Source organism: Gracilinanus agilis, chromosome 3 (assembly GCF_016433145.1).
Source record: "Gracilinanus agilis isolate LMUSP501 chromosome 3, AgileGrace, whole genome shotgun sequence".
Classification (NCBI taxonomy): domain Eukaryota; kingdom Metazoa; phylum Chordata; class Mammalia; order Didelphimorphia; family Didelphidae; genus Gracilinanus; species Gracilinanus agilis.
The window spans coordinates 460630898-460651249 of NC_058132.1; the positions used below are offsets into that span (position 1 = coordinate 460630898).

The 20352-nt window shown below is 36.6% G+C and overlaps 1 protein-coding gene across 1 annotated transcript in view; it reads right to left on the bottom strand.

Moving 5' to 3' along the window:
- Nucleotides 1-20352, bottom strand: part of FRMPD4 (FERM and PDZ domain containing 4) — a 269256-nt gene that overhangs the window by 136372 nt on the left and 112532 nt on the right. The window contains exons 2-3 of the mRNA XM_044666971.1: nucleotides 17411-17571; nucleotides 12491-12593 (exon numbers count right to left, since the gene is read on the bottom strand). Of these exons, the coding sequence (XP_044522906.1) occupies nucleotides 12491-12593; nucleotides 17411-17571 (264 nt within the window). The remainder of the gene's footprint in view (nucleotides 1-12490; nucleotides 12594-17410; nucleotides 17572-20352) is intronic.

Genomic DNA, 20352 nt, shown 5'->3' on the forward strand with positions numbered 1-20352 from the left:
TATATATATATATATATATATATATATATATACACACACACACATATATATATATACATAAAACCTAACTCTCTTAGCTCTGTCACTTATAACATTTATAAACATGCCAGCTACACTTTCATCCAAGTCATTGATAAAAATGTTGAAGACAATAAATGTTAATGACAGAAGCCTAAAACATTCAACTAAAAACTTACTTTTAATTTAATATTGAATCATTAATCATGACTCTCAGAATCTAATCAGGCATTGAGTTTCAGACCCATGTAAACATTTTGCCTATAAGAATATCATGAGGGACTTTATCAGATGCTTTCATGAAATCCAGGTATCATCTATGCTAGTGATACAACACAAAAAAAGAAAATGAAGGCAGTGTGGTTTGACTTTTCTTAAAAAAAAAAAAAGCTCTTACCTTCCAACTAAGAATCAGTACTATGTATTGGTTCTAAGGCAGAAGAGCACTAAGGACTAAGCAATGGGGATTAAGTGACTTGCCCAGGGTCACACGGCTAGGAAGTCATATTTGAACCCAGGATCTCCCATCTCTAGGTCTGGCTTTCAATCCACTGAACCACCCTGCCAATCTTAGTTTGACTTATTCTTGATGACATAGCTAAATAATACAGTAGATAGAGCCTTGGGCTTGGAAGATCAGGAAAATCTGAGCTCAGATGTGACCCTAGCCATACTAGATGTCTGAACCTGGGCATACAACTCAAAAAAAGAATCTTAATATGCCTTGGTTTTCTCATATGTAAAATGAGAATAATAATAGTGTCTCCCTCATAGGGTTATTATGAGGATCAAACACATGTGTTAGCTATTATGATGTTATTATGAAACTACATTATCTTATAACAATTACCATTTCCCCTTTAAAGCATTCAAATATTTCTATCACTGAAGGGAATAAAGAAGAAATTAATTTTGAAGATCAAATCTCAATCATGAATGTAGTTCCTAATATGAAGAGTATTATATATTCCCCAATGTGCTCTAGGACTTGAGAAACTTAATATATAAGGATGTTTTATTTAATGTTTTACTTAATGCAGAGTAGAGGAACTCAGTCGAATGAAGGCAACAGAATTAAATTACAATAGTCCTTTCTTCTAATGTCCCTTCTGTAACTCTGATCATTAATTATATTTTTAGTAATTATTAAATAGATAATAATAATCATTTCTTCTAAAGTCTCTTCCATAATTCTGATCATTAATTACTTATATTTGTAGTAATTATTAAAATATAATGACTTTGATACTTAAGAATAATCAATTTATTAATGCCTTATACACACAAATAATAGGGCCACAAGCTCAATTGGCAGTTAGCAGAAAACTGCTTCAAGATCCCTCAGAGTCTGAATATTTATTATTATTTCACATATCAATTTGGCTAAATATAAACAATTCTCTAAGTACCAACAACCTCACTTCCTTTAGTTTTTTTTAAAACCCTTACCTTCCATCTTGGAGTCAATACTGTGTATTGGCTCCAAGGCAGAAGAATGGTAAGGGTAGGCAATGGGGGTCAAGTGATTTGCCCAGGGTCACACAGCTGGGAAGTGTCTGAGGCTAGATTTGAACCTAGGACCTCCCGTCTCTAGAACTGACTCTCAATCCACTGAGCTACCCAGCTACCCAGCTGCCCCCAACTTCCTTTAGGTTTTTAAGTTTTTAAGAAGGTGAACATTTAGATTTCTAGGTGGTATTTGGGAATAGGAGATGGTAAATAAGAAGCTACCTGCAGCTGATTCCATTATACCTTTTCTCTTGCCCAGATTTCTTTAGCTCTGAATCTGTGACCAGCCTATATCATCTCTCAACCCGACTAAGGATTTTAGTGCTAAGGATGGACTTTTCTCTTAGCAATAGTGCTATTAATGGTGGCTAGCTTTCTAGGTCAGATGACAACAAAAAAGTTTATTCATTTGTGTATTTATAACACTATCATTTTCTATTATTTTTCTTTACAAAAGCATTTTAGCCTGGAAAATAACCATCATTCATAATATTATTTCTATGGGAAAATATTACATTTCAAAAGAAATCAACTTTTCAAATTAACCTTTTATATGTAGCCTAATTATAACCAATCAAACAAAGAATGATCATTTGATTAAGCCCTTATTCTGTGCCAAAAGCTATGATAGCCTGGGAATACAAAGACCAAATTGAAACAGTCCCTGCCCGTAAGGAGCTTGAATCTACCATAAATAGAAGATTGTCTGCATTTAATTTGGCAAATTATAAATGTCTAGGGAAAAGATTCTTAGGATATTTGTGAAGAAGAAAGAAATGGTGAGTTCCAGAATACATGAATTCCTTAAAGGTTTTTAAAAATTATTTAATTAAAAATTCAATACTGCAAAGAGCGAGATAGAGTTGCCAACATAGAACACCATGGAATGAACTGAACTAGTATAATTTCATGACTGCAATTATAGCTCTTTTAGAGGAGAGAGCAAAAACCAAAATGCTGTTACTATAGCAGTAAATTGGTTTCAGAGAGACCCTTTTATTTTTCTTAAGAAAAAATAAATTTCTATAATAAAACAACAAAAAGGTAAGAAAAATAATCTACCAAGAAACACAAATGTTTCCAGGAGCAAAACATAATTCATAAAAAATGCTGAAAAGGGAGTTTTAAAAAATGCCCATACCATTTAAAGAAAAGAAAAGGATGCCAATTTTTAGAGAGAATTTTACAGTGTTATTAAAATGATGAGTGTTTTTTCTACTTCTCTCAGAGTATAAGAAAATGAGATATTTTATTAAAGAGGAAGATAATTTATCTCGTATAAGATATAGACATTAAGATACATTTTGGCTGAAGAGTTAGATAAAAAGTCCATTATTTTACAAGACCTAAATTTTTAGCTTACTGCAGACAGATGACAAAACAGATGAAAAGGTGCAGTAGCAATTTCCCCCAGTGGTGATGAAACTGAATGGGCTATTTTAGCATCATGGGGTTATTCTGATGCTATTCATTCCACTAGAAAGAAACACAATGCTTTAAAACACTTTGATGGAACGAGAACTAAAGATATCAACTCTGTCCACTTTTTTCCCACGACTGTGTGGTGACTTTAGACTGGTAAAAGGGAGTGACAATTTCAGATAAACAAATTGATGGCCTTTTGGTCAAAATATGGTGAGTCCTGGGAAGGACCAGCCCCAGATATCTTAAATGGCAAAAGGTTTATGCAGCAGGAAGTCTAGGAAAACTGGCTATAGATGGCCAGTTCAACGAATGACAGCATATTCAATTCACTGAAGGGGAAAGGACGAGGGAGGGTCTAAGAATTAAAGTCACAACTGAGACTACTGAGGAAATAGTATATTCCCAGTATCTTGGAATCTTGGGACAGACACATAAGGAAATACTCAGGTTTTGAGGCAATGGCTGGAGAAATCCAGTGTGACCGCTGGAAATTCTTTATCTATGAGTGTTAAGACCTCCAGTGAAAACGTCTCTGATAGGCCACCCCAACACTGAAATATATCCATTTATGCAAAAGTTTAAATGATTATTTTTAAACCCTTGTACTTCGGTGTATTGTCTCATAGGTGGAAGATTGGTAAGGGTGGGCAATGGGGGGTCAAGTGACTTGCCCAGGGTCACACAGCTGGGAAGTGGCTGAGGCCGGGTTTGAACCTAGGACCTCCTGTCTCTAGGCCTGACTCTCACTCCACTGAGCTACCCAGCTGCCCCCGGTTTAAATGATTTTTAATTGTGTCATTGCTCTCTAGGTTTTATAAAACTAACATTGTACCTTACCTATATAGCACTGGTCACTACCCTTGTTTACCAAATTTAGGGTGAAGATTCAAGAAATAAGAGGGCAGTGAGGTGGCACTCTAGAAAGAGAATTAGACCTGGAACCAGAGAGACACATCTTTCTGAGTTAAAATCTGGCTCAGACACTCCATGTGACTCCAGGCAAATGACTTACCCTCTTTACCTCAGTTTCCTCATCTGTAAATGAGAGATGGAGAAGGAAATAGCAAATTACTCCAGTATCTTTGCCAAGAAAATCCCAAATGGGGTCACAAGGAATCAGACATGACTGGAAAATGACTAAACAACAACCAACAACAAGAAGTAAGACCTCTTGAAATCCCATCTAGCTATGACATTTTAGGGTTCTAGGAATTGATTATATGGAATGGCTAGGGATTTCTTTTAGCTAGTGATGTTCCAGATGTTCCTGTTTAGAAAAATTACTATTGTCATATTGCAGAATATGGCAGGACCTTTGAAATCATAATGAAATCATAATGAAAACCATAATCATTGAAGGAAGTTCAGTCTAACTACCCACACATATAGGAAAATCAAAGTGAATAAAGAATGTCTATCTGCCAGATTTTGAAAGGTAATTGGATGGAGATACAGATGTACTTGATACGGTGGTACGTATCTTGGATAGATCTGTCTCATAAGCTATGAACTGGATTGATTCTTTAACAGGAAAGGGACAGTGGACTGAATTGCCTTTGGGAAAGCTTTATATAACCTGAAGTTTCTACCTGAAACAAAGACGTCTTTTACACAATAATCAAGCCAACAAGAATTTATTAAGTATCCACTATGTAGGAGGGACTGTGTTAGGTGTTATAGATATAAGGAATGAAATGATTCCTATCCATAAGGAATTTGTATTTTAATGGGGGAAGCAAGCATAAATACACACATACATGTGTTGTGTGCATGTATATCTATATACCTATATCTATCTATCTATCTATCTATCTATCTATCTATCTATCTATATATATATAATATGGAGAGAAATACACAAAATAGTTAGCCTAAGGTAATTTGGGAGGAAAGATATTAGGGAAGATCAAGAATGGCTTCAGGTAGAGAGTGTTTTTTGAATTGTGTCTTAAAGGAAGAGAAGAATTCCATGAGAAAGAGATGATAAAAAGTAAATGTAATCTAGACATAGGGGATGGCCAGTATAAAAACACGGAGAAGGGAAGTAGAATGTTTTATTTGAAGAATAGAGAGAAGATCAGATTGACTGAATCACAGAATTTGGGAATAGTGTTCAATGAAATGGAAAGAGGTTGGGGGCTTTAAAAGCTACAGAGAATTTTATATGATTCCTTTTTTAAAAAAGAAATTAGCATTTATTATGTGCCAAGCACTGTGCTAACCTCTTGGGAAGCAAAAATAAAAGATAGTCCTTGCCTTCAAAGAGATTATTTTTTTCTCCTACATATACGGTATTTTATGCAAAAAAAATTTAATTAATTAATTTAGAATATTTTCCCATGGTTAAATGATTCATGTTCTTTCCCTCTCCTCCTCCCTTCCATTCCCGTAGCCAATGCACAATTCAAGTGGGTTTTACAAGTATCATTGATATGATTCTTGATAGAATAGGGAGCCACCAGAATGTTTTGTCTGGGGTAGTATCTCCAAGGTAATAGTTGTATGAGTAGAGAAGTAGTTGGATGTTATGAGAGATGCTATGGAGATAGAAACAAAAAGATTTAGTTACCAGCTGGCTATACTGGGAGAGGAAAAGAGGAAGTTATGTAAGGAGAATGAGGGAGGGAGGATGTTGAGGAAGAATGAGGAGTTAATGATGTTAAGGATATAAATGTGGGGAACTAGAAGTATAGTGGTGCCTTAGGCAGAAATAGGGATATTTGGAAGAGGGAAGGGTTGGGGGAAAATGAAATTAGTTTAGTTTTAGAAATATTGCATTTGAGATGTCCCTGGGATATCTAGTTTGACATATATTATAGGCTTCTTACGATGTAGGCCAGGAACTCCAGGGTGTGAGGTGGAAAGACTGAGGCTCTATAGATAGATTAGTGAGTCAATTGCATAGAAGAGAGAGACAGAGAAAAGACAGAGACAGAGACAGACAGAGAGAAGAGGAGGAGGAAGAGAAGGAAGAGAAAGAAGAGGAAGGAGAAGGAGAAGGAGAAGAAGAAAAAGAAAGAGAAGAAGGAGGAGGAGGAGAAGGAGAAAGAGAAGGAGAAGAATAAGGAGGAGAAGAAAAAGAAGAGGGTCAAGCAGAAACTAGTATAAGACTCACAGGAAGAGGAATAATATGGATGATAAACTAGCACAAGAGATATAGAAGGTCAGGAATGATGAAAATCAGGGAAGAGCAAGGTCATGAAAACTATCAAAGAAGAGATTGTCCATGAGGAGAATAATCAGCTGTAATCAACAATGTGAAATGGAGTAGATCGGTTCAGAAATAAATATCAGATCTGGCAATTAAGAGATGATTATGCTAGGCATAGTGAATTACACTTATAATCTCTGTTTCTGGAGAGGCTAAGAAAGGATAGTGGATGCCTTGAGCTCTGGAATTATGAGCTGTAGTATGCTTTTGAGAGGGTATATGCACTAAGAGGTACAGTCCTCTAACCACCCCACACCCCAAATCCAAATACTTTCCATGATGTTATATGGCATAGAATATCATACTTTCAAAAGAATTAGAGTTGTAGATCATTCAAAAGGCAATAGAAAAGTGCACAGCAGGAGTGAGTAGGCTATAACATCTTACAACAAAAGAATTTCATAGGATATAAATGCTCAAGTACAAGGATATTCAAGTACTCTGGAAAAGAGAGACTCACCTAAATCCAGTTCAAAGACAAGTTAAGACTTCATCTTATGATGTTATTGGACCTCTTCAAAAACAAAGAATGAACCACAAATATTCATAGCTCAATAATATCAAACAATCTATAGGAAAGACTCCAGCATGTTGGTGTGAATTCTTGTAGAGAAATTTATGGGAAAATTTAGAAGAGTTTGACAGAATAAAAAGGTATGGCTAGATCAGAGGTTCATAGTAGAGCTGGGATAACAGAGGTCATCTAGTTTAACCCCTCCATCTTTCTGAGGAGGAAATAGTGCAGATGGGCTAAGTGCCTTTTTTGAGCTCATGGAGTGTTAGAACTGAAAGGATTGGCCTAAGTGAAGAAATACACCAGTGAGATCATAGATCATTACTTGATCCAAGTATTAGTTGGTAAAGTCCTTAGTGATATGCTATACTAACCCACAATAGCTTGTTTTCACCTTTGGGAGGGGAGAAGTACTAGCAGGGCAGGAGAAAAGTAGGTTGGAGAGTGGTGGCTTTTGAAAAAAGGGCTTAAAAATGAAGAGGAACAAAATTGTTCATAGAACTATACTGGAAAGAAGAGCAGGGACCAGAGTGGGTATCAGGAAACAAAAGTTCAAGTTTTAGGTGTACCAGGTACATGTTAGATGACTCTGAAAATGAGGAGCCTGGTTGAGAGGATCTCTAATACCCTTTCCAACCCTGGCATTCAATGACTAAATCTAGGAATTGTTGCTTACAAGGTGGGGTTGCTACATAAATTATCGTTACTGTTCAGTTATTTCAGTCGTGTCTGATTCTTTGTGATCCCATTTGAATTTTCTTGATAAAGATACTGGAGAGATTTGCCATTTCCTTTACCAGATCATTTTATAGATGAGGCAACTGAGGCAACTGTTAAGTGACTTGCCTTGGGTCCTAAAGCTAGTTATATCTGAGACCACATTTGAAACCAGGTCCTCCTGACTGTGGCACTGTGCCACCTAACTGCTACACAAGAACCCTACTTTAATATGATCCTTTTGCCTTTTCCTCCTATTTTTCCTCTCATCTTTTTTTGTAGAACAATAATGACATATTAATATAGTACTTTAAAGGTTAAAAAGTATTCTCTATTATCTTATTTGCTTCTCATAACAGCCCTGTAAGATAAGTTGTACAAATATAGGGAGAGGGCATAGACTTGAATTTTCCTTGAGATAGGGTGCTACTGGGTAAGGAAAGTCTAATCAAGGCCTTCCCTGAAATTTATAGTTTTAAGGCATTTAGAGTTTATGACTTCACCAGGGTGACATGGCAAGTGTTGAGATGGGATCTGAATTTGAATACAACTCCTCTTAACAACTCAACCCAATATAATGTAATACAATGACCTAACCATTGAATATTTTATAAATGCTAGCATCTAAATCCATATTGAAGAAATAGGTACTTTGTAACCATGGCTTTGGGCTTCCTTCTCAAACTTCCTCATCCAATGAGCATGCAAGTAACCCAGGCTGAACGAAACTTAAAATAATGAGTGCTAACGTGCTGTGCTTGTTAATGGGAAGAAGTTTCCAATTTCCAATGGGACCATAAGCCCCACAAAGTCATTTAGGAAACGTAGTCTCAAAACTAAAACGTGCATGCTTCAATTAAATGCTGCCCCAGGGCCCAAAAAAGCAGGATGGGAAATGAAGCAGGTAAGATTTCCCTGAAGATTCAGTTGACTCTTATATGAGCTCAAGACTTAGGGTATCCTCATTCATCCCAGCTATTGTATATTCTTTAAGGTAAAAATAAACTAGGCAAGAAATGTGGTAACCACCAGATCTTTCCTGAGCTCTATGGAGACTGCTTTATTTCCAAACAAGGGAGAATTCCCCATTAATTTGAAGGATAAAATCTTCAACATTATACTGTTTTAGGGAGACTGTTAGATCACAAGGACTCTCTCATTTTGAATTAAAATATTAAAATTGCAGAATGGAAAGGAAGCTCAATGAAATATCCATGTGTCTAATACCAAGAGCTTCTCTGAGTCCCCAGTGCTTGGGTTTATTAAAGTTGGTATGAGAAACAAGCTATTTAAGAGAATGTCATCATACTGTAGTGGAAAACTCATTAGGGAAAGAAAATCCAGGAGGAGCTTTGCTACTAATGACAACCACTGGAAAGGCAACTGATGCAAAGCAATCATTCTGATGCTGTGAGAAAAAGACCACCAGCTACTTGATTAGTTCCACACTGTTTCTAATGAGAGAAAAAGGCAGAAACATAGACTGTTGGCCTTGGTATAAATGCCAACTATTCTCCCACTCCCTCCTTTTTAAAGAAGGAAAACCATGGTTCAGATCCTTAATGACAGAAGCTTGTGGGTTTAACTTTCAAGTTAAAAGCATAAACCTCAATGAGAACTGCCCTAATAAAAAATCACTTAAGGACAGAAATGGATCTGTGATCTTATGTGTGTAGAAAGTTCCCAGAGAAGAAATATTTTTATCAGTGGAGGTTTGCAACTTCTTGGCAATTCACAATCTTAGAGTTGCCTAGAGCTTTGAGAATTTGTCTTGCCTCAGATCATACAGCTAGTATGTGCCAGGGGTGATACTTGAAACCATGTCTTCCTGGGTTCAAGGCTGTCTATCCACTATACCATGCTGTTTCTTAGAATCAAAATAACCTCATGTCTTTTTTCCCCAAATCATCAGGATTTAAAATCTTATTTAGCAGTGGGTAGTACTTTGGTACTCTTCTGTGAACTTGTTTAATTAAAAAAATACACTGTGGTTTTTGATATCCATAAACCAGATACTTGTGTTTTACTTTTCTATCAGCCTTCTAACTAGTTCATGGACAAATATGCTGTTTTCTTCCATGATGCATAGAGTTATAAAGGAAAAGTCTGTTTTCTCTTGAATGACTCTGGAAAGACTGCTAAGAAATTGTCACACACTTCCATATGGCTGACAGGCCTTGGTACTTGTCTCTGTTGTGCAGTTATGCCCAACTAAAACCCAAATGTTACCATTTTGTTCATTCTCCCTTAGGGTGTAAAGCTTAATGGCTACATATCACAGTGATTCTACTCCTGCTGTAAAGCAAAATGTCCAAACCACTTTCAATCTAGGTCAGTTGTGATTTCCCAAGATGTTGGAGCAGGGACCATTTTTAGTTCATGTGTGGAAAAGGATGCTTTGCTTCCCTACTGGATTGCACAGGTGCAGTCTAGAATGGGCAACATTCCAGCCCCCTCACTAGGACACCAAAACATTTCAAGGTGTGCTCTGTGAGGCATGGTACAGCCCTGGGGCATCCCTTTGCTCAATCCTTATGCATATACAAATACCACTGCTTAGGGTCTTCTCTGGGGTGTGGGTTAAATGTGAAATATCAGTGATTTACTGCTGAAGGGAAGCTTAGAGGACTCTTAAGAACCTCATCTGATTCTATTGCCTTGGTAAGGAGCTCCAGGCCACTTGGGGGAGATTCACAAAGTCCTGGACTTATTGAGTGAATGAAATTACACTTAAATGCTTACTATGTGCACGGGATTGGGTTAAGGATCGAGGGGGAATATTCCATATTTTTGCCATCTCCTAAGATTTGTTAGACAGGTATCCCTTATCCAAGACCCATCTAGGTTAGCTGACCTGGTATTGGGAGAGAAGCTGCCTAGCTCTGTCCTTCTCTCAAACCAGCTCTATGGTATCCCTGGATTCCTCAAGGGTATCCCTTATCATTCTAAAAATATATGTTATTTTGATAGTCAAGGAAATAAACTGGCTCAGGACTTGGGCACAAGTGAACTTCAGGCAAGAAAAGACTCATAGTCAAGGACCTGAAGTCCAATAATAAATCAAATGCCTTAAGGCTCCCTGTGACTTAAGGGTGACTTCTGTCCTTTCACCAATACTTATTTGGTAGGGAATGTGGCAACATTTTAAGGATTTATGACTAGTTACCTGGGAACTAAAATGGACTAAAGAGGGGAAAATATGGAAAGAAGAAAAGTAAAATAATAAAGAATCATATCTACTTCTAAGAGGCAAAAACAAGTTGGAATCGAAAGAAAAAGGAGATAATGGAAAAATGCTCCATAGTAACCTTCCAGTTTAGTTCACAGATGTAGTAAAGAGCATCTGTTATCAGGCATTTTTCTGGAGGAGAGGAGAGAAGTTTGGAACAATGATAAAAGAAGAGGGATGATAGTAGCATACCTATATAAACTATAGCGGAGGAGGGTATAAGAATTCTAAATGGCTTTTGGGAAGCTGAGTTTGGTGGTCAAGTATATATTCCCTTTGCCATGCTCAAGCAAAGGTATATGGGAGAGTGAAATGTTGCTTTGAAAACTTTATCTCTACATTGTTCTGTGACTTCCACTCCTTTATGGGATCTGTCTGGGGAGGTCATAATGGATACAAAAGTTAGAGGGATAATCTAAATATCTCTATTTCAATTGGTAGAAACCATTAGACCCTAAATCTTAAAGTAATCTACAACTGTATCATTATTCTTCTATCCCTTTAGTTTTTATTTTAGCGATGATTAGAAGCTTTTAGCATATATACCACTCAAAAGATGAATGTCATTCATTATAAGCTCCTTAAAAGCAAAGCTTTTTAGTCTAGGCATGACCAGTACCTATGACTGTGCCTGGGATACTGAAATGTTGGCCAAGGTGTGACATGCATGCTCTGGCCTGCCAGAGGGAGCTGCTCAGTTCCCCCTCTCTGTGGAGCCTGAGGATATATTTTACATGCCCTGCCCCTCTGCCCAACAGCCCAGTGAGAGCACTTTCTCCCTCCACTCTCTGGGGTAATGCAGGGGACTCACAGGTGCCTTGAAAGTGAAGTTTGGGCATGCGATCTCTAAAAGGTTTGCCAACTTTGCAGTGTAGACAATATAATGCTTGTTGCTTGATTACTTCCATAGTATATTCAAACATCATATAAGACCTTGGAATTAGAGCTGGAAGCGTCTGCAGGGTACATCTAGTCCAACACCTTTTTCTTTATTTTATATGTAAGGAAACAGAGGTCCTAAGAGTTATTTGAGCAAGACTTCACAGATTGTGGCAGGTCTGGAATTTGAACCTTGACCCCAGGCCCAATGTTTATTTCATCACACCACGTGGCCTCTCCCTATATTTCTGTAATTTATCATTACTTCAACTAGAAAGTTTCTGAACTCTCAATAAACCATACCCCCCCCCCCTCCAATTTGTTGCTTTAATTTTCAACATACATTGAATACCAATGAACTTCTAAGAGGGTTGCTCTATCGTTGTTTTACTACTTATTTAAAAAAGACAAATGCCATTTTCTATTGTGTTATCAGGCATATGAAATAATGAAGCCACTTCCAAGTGGAATAACCTAAGCACATGTGAATGGATTCAATCATATTTTTGGCTTGTTTACTTTTCTGAATTAAGGAAAGGAATATGTACTCAAAGGTGAAAAGAATTGAGTGAATTGGCATCTGTTTGTATTCAAAAAGATACACACAGACACAAACACATACAGTTATTCTTACACATTTCACTTGAGTTTAGTTCAGAAGTTAGGTATTTTAACTTCTGATGATAAACTGGAAGCACTTTGGCATCCTGGGGGAAAAATATGAAGGAAAAACAACCCAATTTGTATGTAATAATAGAAATAAGAGAGTTTATGAGGTGAGACCCATACTTTGCCAAAGGGGAAAAAGAACCTTGTATTTCTTTCCATTATGGTCCATTTTACCCACATTTATTTGCATATTCATTAAAACTGAACTTTTTGTTTTTTTGGCTTTCACATAGGAAAATCTTGCACTGCCAATTTCTATGGCAGGACAGTGTAATAATGTTTGTATATTACAGGACAAAGTCACAAATGGATCAACTACCTGACAAGGTCAATGACTCTCTCCCTCGGAGCAGTGCTGACTGGCTCATCATTAATCATTACGATCTGATCTCCTGGGATAAGTTTTCCTTCTGAGGGGCCACCTGGAGACAAATGAGAGTTAAGTACCAGTTAGCCGATCATTGTTAACAAACTGACAGTCTCTTCTCTTGTGCCTCAGCACAAGAAAATTCCTCCTATAAAATTGATATCTTTTATAGAAAATGGATCAGGGTACTTCTAGAAACAAAGGGCTTCTCCCTAGGTGCACAGTCAATGTTTCAGTCTCTGACATACTATTTTCTGGAGCTAGAAGCGAATAATTTCTTGGCTTCTGAGGGTTTTTGTTTTGTTTTGTTGTTAACATATGGTAAAGTCACATCTGCCTGAGCTAAACATCTGGAAAAGATAGAAAATATCATTCAGTAAGAAGTAGAATATTACTTCCTTGAGTCTAGGTACTTGATATGATATGATAGACCTGACATTTGATTGAATTTTTCAGTTTTCACCCAGATGTTAGTACCACAGAGATACAATCCAAGCCTTTTCTTTCAAATGTCAGGGGTGCTTTTTTACTTTTATTTTTTTTATTCTTTAGCAATGAACACGAACAAGACTTTAGGCATGACACACAACCCATATACAATAAAAATAGAAACAGAAATTTTGAGCTGGATGGGGCCTCAGAGATCATCTAGTCTAACCTCCAGGGCAGCTAGGTGGCACAGTGGATAAGATGCCAGACCTAGAGTCAGGAAGACTTGAATTTTAATCCAATCCACAAATTGACTAATTTGTGACCTTGGGCAAATATTTAAATCATCTGTCTCAGTTTCCTCATTTGTAAAAATAAACTACAGAAGGAAATGGTTAATCACTCTGGCATCTTTGCCAAGAAAACCTCAAAAAGGGGTCATGAAAAGTTGGACACATCTGAAAATGACTAAACAACAACAAAAGTCTAACCTCCTTCTTTTGTTGTTAACTAAGTTTTTGGAGAGGTAAAGTCACATACAACATTGCTTATTTGTGGCATAGATGGACCTGGAACTCAAGAGTCTTGATTTTGTCTACTGTTCTTTCCTCTACCATATTGCTTTCTATTTTTTATTTGCATTAATCCTGTCTCTGAATGGCACAAACTGAAATCCATATTTAATTTTTGGGGTGAGGGTTGAATAGAGGGAGCAGAGAAATCTTACTGTATCTATAGGAGAGTATCCGTGGTACAAGGTGTCAAAACCGAAATCTAAATGGTATTGACTTTCACAGAATGAGTTATAAAAATACTGGCAAAACACATTTTTATGACTTATGAAAACAACCATTAGGATTCAGTCAAATTGGTAAGTGACCAGTTGCCAATTATCTGTTTCAAAATAATCAGTTCTTTGAGTTCACCACACTGAAGTGATTATTTTAAATACTAATTATAGTTCCAGATTCATATGTTTCAAGCTGAAATATGCATGTTACTCAGGATGACCCAGGAACATGCCCTCTTTAATTTAGCTGTTATGTGTAAATCTTTTTTTCTCTTTTCTCATTCCTCTTCATGTAGAATTCTCTACTCTCTAGGACTTTCCCAGGCCTCTCCCTCTTTCTTCCAAATATGGCACCTGCTGCTAAGCAGAGGAAAGTCTGCTGTGATAGTATCAGCAGGAGCAAAGAAGAGGATGGGAAAATAAATGACAATAAACGATTTTTCTTATTGTCCCAATCTGGCTCTCTCTTGCCTAGTCCTACACTAGTATAGCCTATCTTTGAGGAAGAGAAATGTGGGCAGTTGCTAGATTTTGACCACCAGATTTACCCTATGCTTCCTTTTGGCAAGAAGTAGTTGTAGGAAGAATAGAACAGAGAGCCAGAAAAAAGTGAGAAGGGATTGGAGAGCTGGGCAGGAAAATGGGCAGCGTACCAAGAGATAAGTATGATATCTCTCAGAAGATCTAGCCTGGGCCTGTGCTGTGACCTAATAAGAGACCAGTGGCAAGTATATACATATCTAATGTAGTGACAGCAGGCCCAAGGGAGAGGTAGCTGTTAGCCCCTAGAAGAGTCCTGTATTTTTTTGAATAGCAAGCTTATAGATTACTTATGTTTTTTTTTAAAATTCAGTTCTTATTTACCTACCGAGTTTTATAGTAGTTAAATGAGATATGAAATAAATGAATGCCTTGAGATCAATGGGTATTTTCCTTTTTTTTATTTTGTATCTCTAGCACCTAGCACAATGTCTGGCAACTAAAAGGTACTAGTTGACTTGAATCAAATTGTCTTAAGTCATTCAAACCCTATTTTGGTTCCCCTCTGTGTGATGCCCCAGATCATGGGAACTATTACCAGTGGTTTGTATTTGGAAGTATAAAAAAGGTGCTAGGGAAGAGAAAGGTGGAATCCCCAATTCATCTGCCAGGGATACAGTTGAGGTATGTATGTTGGGGGACAGAGGGTGGGGAGAGAATGATCAACAAATTTTTCTATACAAACATATGCTACATTCAGTAGCACTACTAGTCTGGGACCATATTTAAAGTACAATTAGAAGTTAAATAGTACTGTCCAGGGAACCTAATCACCATGCATAACATTGTTTTTTAAATGGCAAAATACAATCCAGGTCCCAAATAACTAACTCATAAGTACAATTTTAGAACTGCTTATGCCCATTATTAGCCCAAACCAACTTCTCCCCACAGAAAATCACCAGGCTAATATCTGAAGGATTTGAAACATGAATTCTGTACACACAATTTCTCGTTCCTTCCAAATTATGAATCAGTGGAGCCCTTCAGGGAAGAAGTCAATCTTTGCACTTCATTAAACAGACCAAGTTCTCTTTCACAGAAGCAAAAAATCTATGTCTTGCCACTGAAATCATTTGGGATTTCAGTATAACCACTTGCATGGCAGCCACACATTTTATCTAACTTTTTAAGGACAAAAATTAATGGATACTACTTTGTTTTCATTTTTATTCTCAGCACCTCAAATCTCCCTACCCACATGCATTAGTGGCCTCGAATTTGAGAAGAGGTAATAGGGCAAGAGGGGGTAATTTATTATATAGAGCCACAAAGTGCAAACAGAGAAGATGAGAGCAAAATTACCACTCTGAGGGCACTCATGATAGCCAAACAACCAAGGATTGTGAAGTATTCAGCATTAAGTGCTGCACAGCCCACAGAAAGTCGAGTCATGTTGCTATTATCTATATTATACATATACGTGCAAACACAGACACATGTGGTATCCCAAAAGCCAGTGTAGTTTTAAGTTTGAACAAGCTTAAATATATGAATACTTATGTATCTATATATGTATTATTTGTATGTGTATGTATGTGTGCATACATGTATATACAAGCATATTAAATCGAATCTGTCCTAGTTAAAAGGTAAGCTATCTTTTCATTATATATGCTATACCACCCCTCCCCATCAAGAACAATCTTAACATGTTTCAAGTATAACAAATTTGATCTATCATTTCAGTCAACCAGATAGCTAGATCAGGAGAGATCCAATTTCTCCATTATTATGATTAAAAAAAAAAGCTATTTTTTTTATTGTAGAAAAGTTGTTCATTGTACTTTCTGTTCAAAATAAAGTGGTATCTTATGGAAATTGGCTGATTAAATTATCAAACAATATATACATGTAATAAAATATTATCATACCATGAGAAATGACAAAAAGTAAATTTCGAGAAATTTGGGAAAATTTTTAGTAACTGGTTCAGAATAAAGGGAAGAGAACAAGTAAAGACTACACTAAAATAAAGAAAAACAACTTTGAAAGATTTTAAGAACACCAATCAATTCAATGACCAGCCATGATTTATTTTGATTTTTAAAAATTTTTCATTAATATAATTTATTTCCATGTATCACAGTCCATCCTTTCCCTCCCCACACCATTGAACGCATCATATGGCATCCAGTACTATAATTAAGATGAAAAATAGATGTCACACAGAAGGATATAAGAATCTGAAAAGTGATGTAAAATGAGTCAAGACTTTGACCATTGGCAGTCATTGAGTAATTTGATTTTACTTAAGCTCTTGGTGAAATTTGTTAGAAACAGAACATTTGATTCCTTCTGAATCAGGAGTTTAGAATATGGGCCTTTAAACTCTTTTCATTGGAAACTCAAATTCTAAATGGTACAGCCCTTGAACTCTGTTAAGGGATTCCTTAAGGGCAATGTTAAAGGTTTTAAGAATAAGAGAAATAGTTGTGTGTGTGTGTGTGTGTGTGTGTGTGTGTGTGTGTGTGTGTGTGTGTGTGTGTGTGTTTTATGGATAAATGAAACAATGGTAGAAAGATTTTCCTCATTTGGAATTTCTTACACCAATAATATTATACACCTTCCCCTCTTCTTTGTAAAAATAAATGAATGGATAAGTAAACAAATAAGCAAATAAATAAAATGAATATTTGGGAGGCATTGCAGTATGGTGGGAAGAGCCCTGAAAGCAGAGGACCTTGGTTCAAATCCAACCTCAGACACTTATGTTTTTATTTTTAAACCCTTAGCTTGTATCTTAGAACTGATATTTAGTATTAGTTCCAAGACAGAAGAGCTATAAGAACTAAGCAAGTGATCTCTCCTATCATGTGTTCATACTTTAGAAAGTGTTCAATGATAAATTTTCACAAATCCATTTTGCTTGTGATCAATCAAACTGGCCCATTTTATGCTTAAAATATGCATAGCTGAATGAAATTTCTTTTAAGAGAAATCTTTAAAAAAACATTCCAGTTCTGGCTGTAAATATAAACAGAACTGTTTTATTGACCATGGCAATTGTGGGCTAAAGGAGTTACCTCACCATTCTTGATACAATCACTTAAAGCAGGACAAGGTAAGGGGTGGGACAGGCAGCAGAAGGAAGGATCTGCAGGTTTGCTTACCTGGAGTTACTGAGCGAACAACCACTGGTTTCTCACTCCCCGCCACAAATCCAAATCCCAGCACAGGATCTCTCCTCATCTCAACTTGTCGAGGAGCAGGAGGGATGATTTGGCAGCTATCAAATCTAGGGTCTTCAAAGGTGACCCCTTGTGTCATGTGACTGTGGTCAAAAACAAAGGAATACAAACAGAAGAAAAGAATCATGAATAACAGCTAACAGCAGTAGTGCTTAGAAAGCTGGCCTCAGAACCAGGAAATCTAGGTTCAACTCCCATTTCTGATACATAGTTACTAAGGGCAAGTAAGTGGCTTCACTTTAAAAAAGATATTTTCCCTTCATTACACGTTAAAAACAATTTTTTAAAAAACATTCCTTAAAATGTTTTGAGTTCCAAATTCTCTTCCTTCTTCTGAACTTCCCTCCACCATGCCCTCTCTTCCCTCCTCCCTCCCTGAGATGGTAAACAATCCGATATAGATTTTACATATGTAATCATGTAAAACATTTTTCCATATAGTTATTGTATGGAAGAGATCTCAAATGGAAAAAAAAGGCGAATAAAGCAAATGAAATATAGTATGTTTCAGTTTGCATTTAGACTCAGTTTTTTCTCAGAGGGAAGAGAGCATTTTTTTTATCATGAGTCACTGGGATTGTCTTGGATCACTGCATTGCTGAGAATGACTAGGTCACTCACAGTTGTTTATTAAGATATACTGCTATTACTTGTACAATGTTCTTCTGGTTCTGCTCACTTCATTTTGCATCAGTTCATGCAAATCTTTACAGATTATTCTAAAATTCTCGATTGCCATTTCTTATAGCATAATAACATTCAAGTGGCTTCCTTCTAAAGCAATTTTCTAAGTTGCAGAGTAGGTCTTGACCTGTATTAATGTAGGGAGTTTTCTTATAGGAAAGATGTCAAACACACTGTCCTTTGGCTACAATACTCTCAAATGCTCCCCTACCCCCACAAAATAAATAAAAATGTAACAGGGAAATATCTAACAAAGTAAATAAAATACATTAGAATCTAGATATTGTTAATATTGTATGTATCTTTCTGAGACAGTATGTGGCCTTCAAGCAGCCTTATGTTTAGTTTAATGAATGGGCCACAGTTTTTACTTGAAATTGATACCATTATCTCACATGTACATGATACCAATGTCCCATACTGATGAAATTCTTGGCTTAGTCTCTATGCCCCATATTGCTACAATGCTTTTCAGGAATAAAGCTTTTTTTTTTTGCATTTTTGTTTTCCATGCATAATCTAGCTATTCAGTTTTCCTCTAAAGTCTGACTTATCTGTTCTTCATTGGCTACAGAACAGAAACAACAAACAGAAATGGATTGTAGATCTCTGAATGTACACTAAAACTCACTTTATATGTATTTTACGTATGCATCATACAGAACTGAATCAAACACCAGAAAGTAACTGTCTCTATTCTGTGATAAGATATGCCTTCTTTGGATCCCAGATCTGCTACAATGAACAACTTTATGACCTTGGGAAAGTCACTTTATTTCTATGGATCTCTGTAACCTCTGTAACCTGTAACTGTAAATTGAGGAGCTTAGACACAATGAAGGCTAAGTTCCCTTCTAGTTTTAAAATTCTATTTTATACCCAAATATACAACCCAACTCAGAATGCTCTATCCTACACCATGGGAGGCTTATTTTTCCTGAGTCCAGAACCCCCAGAAAGGCAAGTCTGATCATTGCAGAAAGATCAAGTTGAACTCATTATAGCACCAGTGAAAGGGAACAAGACTAATCCATTTAAGGCTGTCTGGTTTACAATAAGACAGTGAATTTATTACACATGTGTAAGCTACCTATGAATCAACCAGCATTCTGACAAAATCTCTGGCACTATGAGGAATTTCTGCTGCATCATGTTTTCATTTTGAATGAAACACAAACAACATAATACCAGGCAATTGCAATGTCAAAATTCATAACAGCATAAAAAAATAGCTGGCAATGTGTCTTTTAGGTCAACATCAAAAAGCAACAATGGTTTATGAGGGAATGAAATAAAACAAGATATGGGTGAGAGAACAAAGTTTGGATTGGTTATTGTGTACAACTCCAGGGGATGTAGAATCCTAAGGGGCATGCAGGAGGGAGAAAGATCATATGATTCCTAATGTTTGGATCTAATCTGCGTGTAGTGTAAATTAATGAGATTTAAGTTGAGTTGTGACCATGGGTCTTAGTGCCAGGGGTCTTAGTGACAGTCTTTTATACTCAGAATCAGAATCTGGGGATAGTAATGATGGAGCTCTACCAGATATATTATCTAAATAGTCAGTCCTCAAAATCTAGGTATTTAATTTTCTGGACTTTAAACATTTGTGTGACTTTATTTGTAAACTCGTTTTCACTTTTATGGTGGCAACCCTAGACATTGGAGGCTAGGCATAAAAGAGAAAAAAAATAAGAGGTATGATGTGCAATTTTTTGCAGAGCCTGGTGGTCTATAAGGTACTTGGCTGGTCTTCATTCTATCGTTTTAGAGTAAAGAGCACCCCATGTTTTAGAAGTATGAAGCATATTTCATTGTTTGTCTGAAAACTCAAGTTCCCTGTTGCAATTATGCCCCCAAAGTTTAGTACAGTTTTCCCTTGCTATTTTGCAGTTCACTTATTTGCAGCTTCACTGTAACATGTTTTGTTTTTTTAAATCTAATTCTGTATTGCTGAGTTTTTACTATATCCTGGGATTTTGCAGATGAATACGGTACTGTAACAATGGAAATGCAGTACACCACTACCACTTGCACAAGTTTGTCTGCATGAGATTATACATGGCATACTATTGATGGAATGAAAGGCAACCAACTACAGCACTGTGTTCTGTATCCTGGGCATTGATTGGCTCAGTGACTAGCATTGGTCTGTTTGCTCTTTTGCACTGTGCCAA